Genomic DNA, 14,575 nt, shown 5'->3' with positions numbered 1-14,575 from the left:
GGAGACTAGAAGGCTGGGGAGAGCCAGTATTTGGGAACTCTCCACTTCATGCCAGTTTTTCTGCACGTCTCATACTGCCTCATAAACAGGGTATTGGTTGAAGAACAGACTAACAAAATGCAGCGCACCTGAGTGAAAGCCCAATTCCTGGCTCTCAGCAGACTCCCTCGCCTCACAGCTGAAGCTCTCAGACGTTCTATCAAGGCCCCTACGTTTGCTCTAGTTATAGTTTTAACAGATTCAGCCTACTGATTTTCCATTTAAATTTAATTTTTAGAAAAGACACACTGACGGAAAGAAGCAATGTATTTATCATTATAATTTCATCTAGCAGTAAGAAGTGACATCTGAGGGCCTGTCGGGACAGTGCGGCTGGTTTGACGCTGACACCCTCTGCCCTGACACTGCCAGCTGGCTGTTCTTTAAATCTCTGCTATACAGAAAACCTGATGGATCCTGGGACACCCCACAAAGGCGCAGATACTGCCTAGCACCCATCCAGTACAGATTAACACACGTCACCACCTAAGGCCTTCAGAGACCACGTCAGTGATGTGACTGGAGTCTCTCCTGATTGCCAGCTTTTCCTTATTTGCAAATTATTTTGACGCTCACACATAAATAGGAGAATGCTAAGAGGCAGAGCAATTACTGGGGATTTAGAATAGAAGTGGGAGACCCCAGAAGTGGAAATAAGGACTCCAACATACGAAAATATATTTAGCTCAAAGAATCTTTATCCTTTTAATTTGTGAAATGCTTTATTCACAGTTAGTATCGTTTCTTTATTTTCTGAGACTGGGTCACCCTCTGGTGTCTAGGTTAGAGTGCAGTGATGTCATCATAGCTCCCAGCAACCTCAAACTCCTAAGCTCAAGTGCCTTGAGCTATCCTGACTTGGCCTCCCGAGTAGCTGGGACCACAGGCACGTGCCGTTGTGCTCAGCTAATTTTATTTTATTTTTTGTTATTTTTTTGTCTACATGAGATCTCAGATTTGTCTAGGCTGGTCTCAAACTCCTGGACTGAAGTTATACTCCTGCCTCAGCTTCCGTAAGCAGTAAGATGATAGGTGTAAGCCACTGAATCTGGCTGATTTAGTTTTTAAAGTGTAAGTATGATACTGACTCACAGGAAAGATTATTGTCTCCCATGTGTTCTGTTTCGGAAGATAGGAAAGTATTCTCTATTATTTCAAATTATTTTTATCTATTATTTCCCCTTTTTAATGATACGAGTTGCTTATATCTCCTGGAGGTCTCTCAGGAGACTGTGCTCTCAGCTGAACTCCCAGTGCAGCCTTGAAGGCGAGGTTTGGAACTGCCGGTTTATGACTCGGTGGTTCTGCGCAGCTGGCAATTGTATCCGAGTCATCATTGCACAACAAGCACCTGAAATGGAGTTTGCACAAAGTGTTGAATAGATATTTGCCCCACAAGTATGACGCTGGTTATCTGGAAAGATTCAACTGTGTGGATCTCTTTTTTCTTTTTGTCAATGATATTGGATAAATAAATTTTAATGTTTTAAGAAATACAACAGAATATGAAGTAAACATCTCTAAATTTTTATTTTTCAGAAAAAAGAGTTGTCAGCTTGCAAGTTCAAACTGTCACAAAATTCAAACCAGTCACTAATGTTGTTGGATATTTAAGGGGCTTTGCATCCCCAGGTGAGTAGGGTTAAATATTTATAACGTTATGCAAAACTTTACAAAAAAATGCTGTGTAATAATATAATATCAGAGTTAAATATCCTACTTTAGATGCAATTGGAAATGTGTCCCACACACAGAGTGGGGAAATATAAAACTAAGATTTAGGCCTTTATTCTCTTTCCAACCATATTTCTTCAAAAGGAAATCTTAGTAGAGAGTGTGTGTTTTAGGAAATTGAAACAGATTTTAGATTTGTCAAACTGGCGTGTGCTTCAAAAGCCCATTCTCTTTTCTCTTTTAATCACTACACTATCGTTGAAATGGTGGTTTTTATTAAGACATTTTTTAGAGAGAAGATTGTTTTTAATGATTTGTTTCTAAAAAGTAATTTTTTTTTATCTCTAAATATAATTTTTCACTGTCAATCTCTGTCCTACTCCCGACCTGTGGTCCTCGGTCACTTCTGCCAAGTGTTTGAACCACTTTAGGTTTTGAAGGTGATCACCTGGTTAGATGTTTAATAATTTTACAACTTGTTACAGGTTGGCCTTCAGATGGTATCATGTAGGCTAAAGAATGTGGGAACAACTGATGAGCTGTATTACTAATAACTAGTGTAATTAGGTATCAGTGTCAGGGTTATTACTAGTGATAACACTGTAACACTGAACCGTGCCACTGTCTGATGTGACTGTCCTATGCAGAGTAGGGGGAAACAATTTTTCTTTACACTTGTGCTATTTCTGTTGATTTGTTGGGGACATTTATTCAAATTTTCTTTGGAGAATTATGCTTCTCTGTCACTTTAGTAAAATTGGCCTAATTGCTAACTCAGAATTCTGAGATCAAAATTGTATAGTCCCCCCATCTCTCGCTGGCCAGCTCTCACAATATTTATGAAAGATACTTCTGTTTTTTCTGATTTCCTTACAGTAGCAATGTTGAGTAACATTTTATGATAGTGTCTTTAAATAAAATATATGAAAAAATTGGAAATTGTTACTATTGCATTTTAACAAATTTTCATCACAAGGATCTATAATTGCTACACTTGTAAGTTATTATTAGAAAACCCAGTTGCACAAATTATACTAGGATAAAAAAACTTCAGTCTACCCCAAAAACCTGGCATTTAAAAAATACTCAATTTTATCATTAGTATTCTTAGTGTATAGATTATGAAAATCTTCTCAAATTTTACTAATTTGAATTCTACACAAAATTTTTGTTTTTCATGTTGTTTTCTTATTTAAGGACTTTGAAAATTAGAAACAATCATCCATTGTATTAAGTTTTTAAGATGTGATTTATTTAGAATGAGGATAATGCCACACAGAACTTTCAGGTATTTCTCAGGAGTAACACAGGCTTTCAACATTTGAAACCCATTATGAATATCACCAATTAAATCTTGATAAAATGTTGGCAGATCAAATCCATTCCTGGTTCTAGAGTCAGTGTGGAAAACTAAAATTTCTTCACACCATGACAATACCTGTAAGGTATTAATTTCCTGATATGAAGAAGGCAAGGTGGGGTTTATTTATTCCAAACATGAGAAAACCTGCTTTGTGTCAGGCTCTGTTCAAGTCGCCTAACAAACAGTAACTCACATAAACGCAAAACGAGTGAGGGGTGAATGTGCTGTTTGTATTTCCCCGGTTACAGCTGGAGAAGCTGAGTCATGGGTTAAATAAGCTTTCCAAGGCCACAAGTCTGGTGAGCTGCAAAGTCTAGAGTCAAACCCAAGCGGGTGGGCTCCAGAATTTGCACACTTCACCATCCAGTCACAGGACAGCTCAGAATGCAATATTTCTAAAACTTTTCAGATTAAGATAAGTATACACAGAATTAGGTTATATTGTTTGCATTTGTAAGGCAAAGTCTGAGTTGTGGGTTCAGTCCTTTACCCAGACATATGTATGATGCTAGTGATATGTGGTCAAATAAATTCAGCTCTATTATTATTTACCAATAGCATTCAATGACAACAAAGTCAGAGGAAACTGGAGGTTCATTTTCAACCTGCCTTTTTACTGACAAGTTAATAATGTACATTGAACAGGCCACATCCATGAGTCATGGAGACTTTCTAATAGTGTATCTAACAAATACTGGATGTTGATATAAAAGACAATCTGTGAAAAGGCAACTTTCACAGTAGTTGAATGAATTTTTTTTTTTTTTTTGAGATGGAGTCTCACTGTGTCACCCTCAGTAGAGTGCTTTGGTGTCACAGCTCACAGCAACCTCAAAGTCTTGGGCTTAAGCTATTCTCTTGCCTCAGCCTCCCATGTAGCTGGTACTACAGGCACCCGTCACAACGCCCAGTTATTTTTTGTTGTAGTTGTCGTTGTTGTTTAGCTGGCCTGGGCTGGGTTTGAACCTGCCACCCTTGGTGTATGTGGCTGGCACCATAACCACTGTGCTACAGGCACCGAGACAAATGAATTTTGACATTGGTAAATTTTATTTCTTTTCTTTAAAGAAACGAGAGGGACTAAAACTATGAGTTGGAAGCTATAACTATTTTCCTAAACAATTTGTTGCAAAATCCATACATGACTATTCTATTTTTTAGTATTTGCAGCTATTGAGTAATTGCTTTCCCACACGCGCTAACAGTCCATTAACATTCCTGAGCATATGCTCTGTGTTCACGGGGCCTTCCCAATGCCATGCGGGGAAAACGCTAGATAAGAGTTTCACTGTGGCATTTTGTATACTTCATTAATTAATATTCATGTTGTAAAGGACAGTAACATGGATCTAAGCTTTGGATTCATAATTAATTTCAGCAGCTGCTTCCACTTTGATATACACAGATGTGTGAATCAAGACAGTGGGTGAAAAATGTTAAAGTGGTCTTAATTATTAGAACAATTTTGCTTAATTGTTGCTCTGTTGTGCAATAGCATTATGTAAATGTCATTAAATTTATTGTGAAGGTTTATGTTTTGTTCTAATGGTCCTTGTTCCTTCCCGTTTCCAGACCGGTACGTCATAGTTGGCAGCCACCATCACACTGCACACAGTTTTAACGCACCAGCCTGGGCCAGCTCCACTGCGGTGATGCTGGCTTTCATCCGGGCCTTGACCTTCAGAGTTGAGAGAGGGTGGAGACCAGACCGCACTATTGTTTTCTGCTCGTGGGGAGGAACGGCTTTTGGCAATATTGGCTCATATGAATGGGGAGAGGTAAAATATAATGTACATCAATTACAATGCTCTTCTTTTCTTGTTTCACTAACGTGGAGAAGGTAAAATTGTTGGAGCTGAGGACAGTAATGGGCCTCTCGACCAAGGAATCCCATCTGCTAACTTGGTGAGATGTCCTGTAAGAGTGAAGGGGAAGGAATTGGAGTTAGGTCGTAGTGAGCCGAGTGTGATCTAAGCCCGTCATCCCTGGTCTACACACCCGCAAACCCTGATCCAGTTTGCCCACCATGGAGTTCACCTGGTTATTATAATCCTCTCCTAGAAGACAGATTGTCAGGTACTAGGTAAGAAGGGACCAAGTGACACGTACAATTACCTTTATTAAAAATTCTAAGAATTATCTGGAATCAGCAAACAGTATCCTCCATTAAATGTTTATTACCTTAGCATTATGTTTTATCTACATAATATGGAGAATGGATTTAAAATAGAAATTACTTTCTGGGCAGTGTCTGTGGCTTAAAGGAGTGGGGCCAGAGGTGGTGGGTTCAAACCCAGCCCCAGCCAAAAACTGCAAAAAAAAAAAAAAGAAAGAAAGAAAGAAAGAAATTCCTTTCCTTCTTGCCTCCCTCCACCTCTCTGACTCTCCTGTCTCCTGTCCTGCCCACTGACCTCTCAGACTGACTACCTTAGGGACACTGTGGCCAAACGGAATCTAGCTTGTGGTGAGGCACAGCTAGAATCCAAGCTCAACATTGACCTTTCAAATGCTTCCCATGGACCACACCTGCAATCCCAGCACCCTGGGGGGTCAGGGTGTGTGTATCACCTGAGCTGGAGACCTGCCTGAGCAAGAGTGAGACCCTGTCTGTATTAAAAATAGAAAAAACCTAGCCAAGTATTGTGGCAGAAACCTGTAGTCATACTACTAAGGAGACTGAGGCAAAAGGATCACTTGAGCCCAAAAGTTTGGGTTTGCTGCAAGCTATGATGCCACAGCACTTCACCCAGGGTAACAGAGTGAGACTCTGTCTCAGAAAACAAAAAGAAGCCCAAATGCTTCTGACAGGTTTCTTTCTCACAAATGCACTGTGTTTTTAATAGGATGTAAGAACTGATAATTGGATTGGTGCTCTGTGAACAATGAAACATTGTAAAACTTTTAGATAATCTATTTCCTTTTTTTTAAAGAAGAGATGATGGATACCCCAGTTCCTTTGATATGCCTGTTTCAAACACCTGTGTGCACCCAACATAATTAAATGTAAAATATTCAGATGAAAAACAGGGGTGGAACATCAACATGCAGACAAAAAAACCTACACAGTTTTACTAGGAAAGTAAAATTAGTTAATATTCTAGTGTTTTTTCCTTCTTTCTTTCTTTTTTTTACTACTTTACCTTTGAAGAAAGACATTCTATCTAATGGAAAATTCTTTTATTACATTTTTTATTTAAGCACTTGGAAAAAGATGTCTATTGAATATCAGTGAAAATATCAAAAAGATACAGAAAAGAAAATAGTAAGTGTCTCTTTAATTTGAAGGAAAGAAAAGTCTTAAAGATGAGAAGATTTTTCAGTGTAAAATTCACTGAGATTCACACATTGCACATTGGAAAGATTTTCCACATGCAAATTAGTGGTGGGAATATTTGATCCATATTCAAAGGAACTACATCCAGTGAAAAAATTCTGTTGCTTAAGGAACCTTTTTAAATTGACAGATTTGTAAGTAAGGTGGAAATATTATTGTTGAACTAATCCTTCCCTATCCAAACTGCTTAAAGATTGGTTAGCAAGTTCAAACATTCTTTAGGGGATATGCCTGGACTTGCTATTACTAATTCAGAAACATGAAACAATGTTTCTTGTAATGAAATAAACCCATATTATGGCTTGGTGCCCATAGCACAGTGGTTATGGCATCAGCCACATATGTGGAGGGTGGCGGGTTCAAACCCAGCCCAGGCCACCTAAACAACTGCAACAAAAAAATAGCCAGGCATTGTGGCGGGCATCTATAGTTCCAGCTACTTGGGAGGCTGAGGCAAGAAAATCCCTTAAGCCCAAGAGTTGGAGGTTACTGTGACGCCACAGCACTTTACCAAGGGCAACATAGTGACATTCTGTGTCAAAAAATAAAATAAAATAAAATGCATATTAAGATATGTCTTAAAGATTCTTTTCAAATTCCAAACATATATCATAAACAAATATCACAGTCTTCTGGATACCTATATCATAACTTTCACCATTTATGCTAATCCTTAATTAATGTGTACGTTTCTGAACTATATTCTAAAGTACCCTTGTCAAACTTTAGTTGTTCCTAACTTAAATATCTGAAATCTCAATGCATAAGAAATTTTATTGCATCAAGGCCTTGAACTTATCTAAGCATGGAGCGTCAAAGCCTGTAAGTTAGGCTTGGCGCCGGTAGCTCAGTGAGTAGGGTGCCAGCCACATACACCAAGGCTAGCGGTGTGAGCCTGGCCTGGGCCAGCTAAACAATGACAATTACAACCAAAAAATAGCTGGGTGTTGCGGGCACCTGTAATCCCAGCCACTGGGGAGGCTGAGGAAAGAGAATCCCTTAAGCCCAGGAGTTTGAGTTTGCTGTGAGCTGTGACGCCATAGCTCTCTACCCGAGGGTGGCTTAATGAGTCCCTGTCTCAAAAAAAAAAGCCTGTAAGTTAATTAATGTGGCTTTGCACGTATGTGAGCTATTTTATTTTCTAATTATGTAGACATTTTTGTGGTTAAAATACAAACTTGTTTTTAAGCTTTAGTGAATTAATTGTACTTTTTGGTGATTTTAATATTTTCTCAATCAGCAGACACCAAAAATATAATTACTGCAACATGAAGGCTCCCAAGAAAAAAAGTTTGTTAAAAAAAGTTATTCCTAGGTAGCACCTGTGGCTCAGGGAGTGGGGCGCCAGCCCCATATACTGGAGGTGGTGGGTTCAAACCTGGGCCCAGCCAAAAACTGCAAAAAAAAAAAAATTATTCCTATTCCAGAAAATTAGGTATTTATATCTTTAAATATTTATATACAGATGCATACAAATTGATTATACATTCAATCACTTTCAAGCTTTTCATGTAACTGGATTGGCAAAAGACAGAAGAAAAATGAAAATGATGTGTAATATGTACTTGATTATTGGTTTATCGAATATAATTTTGTAATTTACTGTACCTCAGAAAATAATTTCAATGTAGTTCTTGAAACATTTTGGAACCATCTGGTTGAAGAGAAAGTTAGAAAACTGTTAGTTGCCCTCTACTTTCTACTCTCGTCAAGCCGACTGCTTCTAAGAATGAAATGTGTTCCTTTAGACTGAAACCAATTTGTGGTCTAAATAGATTCCCTCCTGACAGTGAACAAGGAAAGCCTTTGCTGACATGTCATGTTGCCCTATTTAAATTTGCTTACATAGAAACCTCTAGAAACCCACAGTTACAGTTAAGAGGATTAGGTGATGTTGGTCAACATACTTAAAAATTAGATTTATAATGAAAGAATTATTACAGAATTGGTTCAATAGTTATCTTGATCCTTAAAGACAATTGTTACATTTTATTAAATAAGTTCTTTACTTTAAAAAATACCATTTCTTCTGCCAAGTATCATCATTCGCCACATGCTGTTGTGGAAATACTGCAGATTTTAGAGTCAAAAAAGCCAGAGGTCAAATCCTTTCTGCCAGAAAATATGTAGTCTTTGGCAAGATTAATTTCTCTGAGACTTGATCTCAAATACGTGCATTAGTGCCTCACTTGTCAGGGTCCCCTGAAAATTACATGGACTAATATATATACATTTTCTTTGTGGTATTGTGCAAATAGAAGCTTTTTTTTTTTTTTGTCGTTTTTGGCTGTGGCTGGGTTTGAACCCACCACCTCTGGTATATGGGGCTAGCACCCTCCTCCTTTGAGACACAGGCACTGCCCCAAATAGAAGCTTTTTTCATAAAATTTAAATAACATTTTTAAGCAATACTATGGAGAAATTATTCAAGTTTAAAATTGATCATTTATGCTAATTTAAAATTTTTATTAATTTTAAATGGTTATCTTTCCACCTCTTTAACAGAGGTCCCCCTAAATTCAACGTAAAATAAGGACAGCAGTGAGAACAGGCAGTATTTGCCTTTCTGTGACAGGACTACTTTACTCAGCATAACGTTCTCCAGTTCCACCCATGCCACCACAAATGACAAATGTCCCTGTTTTTAAGGCTGAGTTGCCTTCTGCATACGTACTGCATTTTCTCTATGTGTCCATCTCTGCAGAGTGTGGGATGGTGGTCCCAGAGGCTGCAGAGTGGAGACTATGGGGTGATGACATGACAGTCAAAGGGTACAAAATCTCCATTAGACAGGAGCATGTGTTCGTGTGTGTGTGTGTGTGTGTTTGTGTTTAGTTCTATTGCACATCTTGGTGAATAGAGTTGATAACAAAATGCTGAATATGTAAAAATTGCTAAAAGTAAATTTCAAATGATTTCACCACAAAAAAATCTTGATTACTTGTGGCAATAGATATGTTAACAAGTTCGATTTCATTACATTGTATTCATAAACTATAACATGTCATCGTACCCCACAAGGTTTTATAATTGTAAATTGACGATTTATAGTAAAAATAAATAACATTACTGACTTCCTAGGTGTCCAAGTCTTAGCCGTCTTTTATTTTATAGTGGTAGAAGAAGAAAGATACATTCTCAAGACATGATGTGATATAATTTTTAGGACATTTCTGTAGAAATGCCACCAGGGTAGTTCCTCATTAACCATTTGTGCAAGGGCTGCAGGAACGCAGAAGAAGGACTTCTTCTTGGTACCTTACTAAAGCACCAGTGAGCTTCAGTTTTTCAGGGTAGAGAAAAAGTATTCTACAGAATCATTTTGTGCTACTTACATGTATGAAATGCATCAGGTTTTATTTTGAGTAATATTTGCAAAGCCACAATTATATTATGCCCCATTTAGCTCAGAATATAGGTTTACTTTGTGCAAAAGGTAGTTCATTGCTTCAAAGAAAAGGGATAGTTTTAGTAATCACTGAAGTAGTTTATCTGTCTTTTCTCTAATTCAGTGACTATACAATTAAATGCAATCACTGGAGCAAATACTCCATCCTGTACCATGTAGTTGATTCTCATCCTATATTAACTTTTTAAGAACATTTTCTGTTAAAATTTTGTCAGGAATATGCTTTAAAACTTCATATTATATCTAATTTCTCATCACTCTTATTTAAAATCCTTTCATAACCATTGTGTACTTTCTTAAATAATACAGGATTCCTTCTTAAAAAGTATGTATACAAAGTAGTGATTTTAAGTATGAAATGTTTCTTATTCAATATTTAACTAATAAAAAAGAATCCGTTATTATTATTTATGTTAAAGATAGTTCCTTTTCTGGATTTCAGGATTTCAAGAAGGTTCTGCAGAAAAATGCTGTGGCCTACATAGGCCTCCACAGTCCTGTAAGGGGTAACTCGAGTCTGCACCCTGTGGCCTCACCCTCTCTCCAGCAACTGCTAGTAGAGGTAAGATGAGCCACTTTTGTTTAAAATGCTTATGCAAAACTTCATTTTTTCTCTATTTCGGCATGTTGATTTTTTTAAAAATTGATTTTTAAAATAAGGTATATAAGTATTTTAAGGAATAATCTAATGCTGATTCTTAAACTAGTTTTTTGTGTTGGGGAATTCTTCACATGGGTATGTAAAAATGCATTTTTTTTCCTTTAGTAGAGATGAGTGTCTCCTTCTCACTCAGGGATCCACCCTCCTCAGCCTCCCAAGGTGCTGGGATTACAGGTGTGAGCCGCTGTGCCCCACTAAATTTATTTCTTAAAAGTTGATTTGAGCTCTCAAATTCCCAATTCCATGCTCTTGATATTTTGTGGTGAACATGGTTAATTTTTCATTTCTTACCCCCATTCATGTTTTGACTAATTTGTCCCATCTTTTCAACTACATTATCAGCTCTTTGAGAACAAGAAAATAGTGATAACTAAATTTAAAACATTTAGAAAATATTGGTTGAAAAAACGTGGATGGAAATTAAAAGCATGTGCTTTCCGACTAACTTGAAAAAAAAATCACATAGTCTGTGATGTTTCACGAGGGTTATTTGTTTAAATTCAGTAACCTCTTGCCTATTTCAAAGAATTGAGCAAAACGTTTTTCGGGTTTCCTATTAGAGTTCGCGCTCTAAGTTCTGTGTCCTTTTTACGACTTTCACCGTAGAGTGAAAACAATCCTACCACCACTAGGGGGCGTCTTGTCCCAGCCCCATTGTCTGTGGACGTTGGAAACGACCTTTCAGATGCCCACAGGGTTTCCAGTGAGTGTTTCCAATGAGGGAGAGATAATGAACAGTGCTTTGGATTAGCTATAATTCTTGATTGAAATGTAATGCAAACTTACATTTTATGACTTTCATAACGTATTTTCTGGTTTAATAGTTTTCACTGACATTTCCATATGTAGTACAATAAAGAAGACATTATGAAAGATGAGATGAGTAAACCTGTGCGTGTAAGATCAGCCAGTGCCCTAAATTAAATGCAGGCCTGCAAGTTACCGTCTCCCCTCTGTGTCCCACTTTGGTTTCACCAACTCTTTTACCTGCCTACAAAACAATCCTAAGAGCAAATCAGCTACAGATGTTCCCCTTGGGGATCTCCCAGTAAGTGGATGATAAGGAAGAAGGAAGTCTGAACTCAAATGCCCAGAAATTGAGGAGGGTTGGTTTTAAAATGTGTCTTTTCTTTCTTATGTGTTACTATTTTTCGATTTTGAAAGAATAAGAAGACATGTAATCCTTGTAATTCATGGGTTGACAGAAACAGCAAACTTTTAAAGGGTATCTGTATAATGTCAATTCTGAGAATATCTTTGCACATAACATATTTTAATATCTAAACCTAATTATATGAGAATAGAACATATTTTTTAAATGATGAACAGTAACATGGAATCATGTACCTTTTATATATGAGAGGAAACTTCTTTTTCTATTATTGACAATGTTTAAAAATAATGTTAAATATAAAACTGAAATCAGTAGAGAAAGAAACTTTCTTTCAGTTGACATTTTGTGTGTCTGTCCATGTGTTCCTTAGAATAATTTGAAAGATAGGAATATGACAAATTCAAACAAAGAATCAAATACGTGTTTTAAAAAGAAGAGTACTTACATAAAAATTAATACTTCTGGAATAAATATATGTAATAAATTATTATATATTTTCATATAAAAATCCAGCATCACATATTTTTTCTTTAAAATACATAAACGCTCTTAAATATATAAAAGTTAAGAAAACTAAAGGAGGCCACACATGGTGGCTCATGCCTGCAGTCCTATCCTAGCACTCTGGGAGGCCAACACAGGAAGATCATTTAAGGTCAGGAGTTCAAGACCAGTCTGAACAAAGGATCCAGTCTCTATCTGAAATAGAAAAAATTAGCTGGGTGAGGTGGTGCACACCTTAAGTCTCAGCTACTTGGGAGGCTGAGGCAGGAGAATTATTGAGCCCAGGTATTTGAGTTTGTAGTGAGCTATGATCTTGTCATGGCACTCTACCTAGGGTGACAGAGCAAGACTCTGTCTCAAAACAAAAAACAAAAATAAAAGAAAAAGAAAACTTAAGTAAACAAAACCCTCACAGTAATTTATATGATTTAATTAAAATAATTTAACCTGAGTGGCATTTAAAAGAAAGATTTAGGACATTTTTTTCAAATGAAAAGAACTTAAATATAACATCAGAACATAGACAACTTCACCTACAGTGACAAAAATATTTTACCACATGTCAGTTATCAAGGACAAAGATATTTCATCAATTTATTTCAGTTTTTGTGACACATCACATGTCCTGTATAACCCAGTACAAAACAAATTTTAAAAATTCAAAATGATTTTTTTATGTATAACAATATTTTCTACAAAGAAAACATGTTAATATTTTGGATTCCACAGAGCGTTATGGAATATCTGATACTTTGTATAGCAATACACAGATTCCAAAAGATCTGGACAAGTTCACATGGTAGATTTAAATATTCAAAGTAACAATAAATAATAATATAAGATGAAATATTTAAAGAATTGGCATATAATACTTCATTTTCTTTAAAAATCAGAACACATAAGATTTCTTAATGGCTTGATATAAAACAAATATGTGAAGTGGTTTCCCTCAATCAAATGCTAATTTTAACTTCATTAATAGTATTTTATTCCAATAAAGGAAGAGACTAGTCCCACTGTACTTGGTCTACCAAATTAGATTTCACTATGGTATTCTTATTATTAAGTCAGATTCATGGGATACACTGAGTATAATTTACATGTAGTAAAATTCTTCATTCTTAAATGTAGAGCTTGATACATTTTGACAATTGTACACAGTTGTGAACACCATCACAATCAAGATATGTGGCATTGCCATCACCCAATATAGTCCTACCATTTTCCTCTTCATTCAGTCTCCTCCATTCATGCCCAGTTCCTGGCAGCTACTGATCTCGTTTTCAGCCAATGGGATTGTGCCTTTCAGAGAATCCCAAATAATGGAATCCTACGGTGTGTAGTCCTTCATACATGGCACTGTGTAGGTAGCGCAATGAAGTTTCAGACTTACCTGTGTTGGTACCTGTGTCAGGAGTTCTTGACCATCTCACTGGGGCAGAGAGCAACACATTTGGAGCTCTCCCTTCAGGTTGGTGTTCTGACTTTAATTTTGAAATGAAGAAAATTTAAATAATTAAGATAGAGGGGAGAAAAGTCATTTCCCTGAGGATAGTTACCCTGAGTGGAGAGGCTGGAATCTTTCAAAGATTCGGAAATGTTTAATGACTCTGAATTTAACAATGATTTTAGGTTTATCGTGGGGTTAGTAAAACATCGACCTTAAAAAAATTGTCTGAAATATGTGTGGCTTTAGTGACATATGTACCAAAGGCCTTGACTTTACCACAACATGCTATATCATTGTAACAAAATTGAACTTGTACCCCATGAATAAGTACAAATAAAAAATAGATGAGAAAAAAGTTAACAACTGTCTGAAGAATGAGGAAAAGTTGATGGTTACTGGAGTTGGCTAATAGAAAAATAGAAAGTTCTTTGTATTATGTTCTTTTCATTGGGTTTGTTTATAATTTTTATTATAACTTGAAAAATATTTTCCTAAGTTATACTGCTGATAATTAATAAATTAATTTGTTTTCTGAAAGTAACAATGACTAGTAAATAAAAGGAAGGAAGTCTGGCTTTTGCACAATTGATTTTTGTGGTACTTCTGTAATATTCCCAATACTCATTTCTGTTCCACTTGTGCTATCAATATTTTTACAAACATAAAAATAATTTTCTTACTTAAAATTAGCTTACCAGTTTCAGAATTTAAAAGCTCAGTTGGAAAACTAAACTACAAATATTAACATTTTTGAATTCCTAAGCATTTATGAAATGTGATTTGAATATATATTTTCAAATCACAAGTTCCCCCTCTTCTTTGTGAAAACATTTACTCTGCAAAATAACAGTGAAATAACATTTTTATTTACTTTCCTATAATGGCAACACTGATGTGCACATTATACAAATCAAAGAAGTATACATGTCAATGATATAAAAAAAATTTTTGAAAAATCCACTGAAATATTCAAAAAATTGGCAATTTAGTTAATTTAAATAAAATCTTATGAATTAAATAAAATCCT

General features: G+C 36.1%; 1 protein-coding gene across 1 annotated transcript in view; it reads left to right on the top strand.

Annotated features, from left to right (window-relative positions):
* Positions 1-14,575, top strand: part of NAALADL2 (N-acetylated alpha-linked acidic dipeptidase like 2) — a 979,797-nt gene that overhangs the window by 641,280 nt on the left and 323,942 nt on the right. Inside the window, exons 7-9 of the mRNA XM_003794285.3 lie at positions 1,579-1,671; positions 4,649-4,854; positions 10,262-10,381. Coding sequence (XP_003794333.2) covers positions 1,579-1,671; positions 4,649-4,854; positions 10,262-10,381 — 419 coding nt within the window. The remainder of the gene's footprint in view (positions 1-1,578; positions 1,672-4,648; positions 4,855-10,261; positions 10,382-14,575) is intronic.

This window comes from Otolemur garnettii, unplaced genomic scaffold (assembly GCF_000181295.1).
Source record: "Otolemur garnettii isolate 467f Iridium unplaced genomic scaffold, OtoGar3 scaffold00078, whole genome shotgun sequence".
Lineage (NCBI taxonomy): Eukaryota > Metazoa > Chordata > Mammalia > Primates > Galagidae > Otolemur > Otolemur garnettii.
This window is presented reverse-complemented; position numbering and strand designations above follow the sequence as displayed.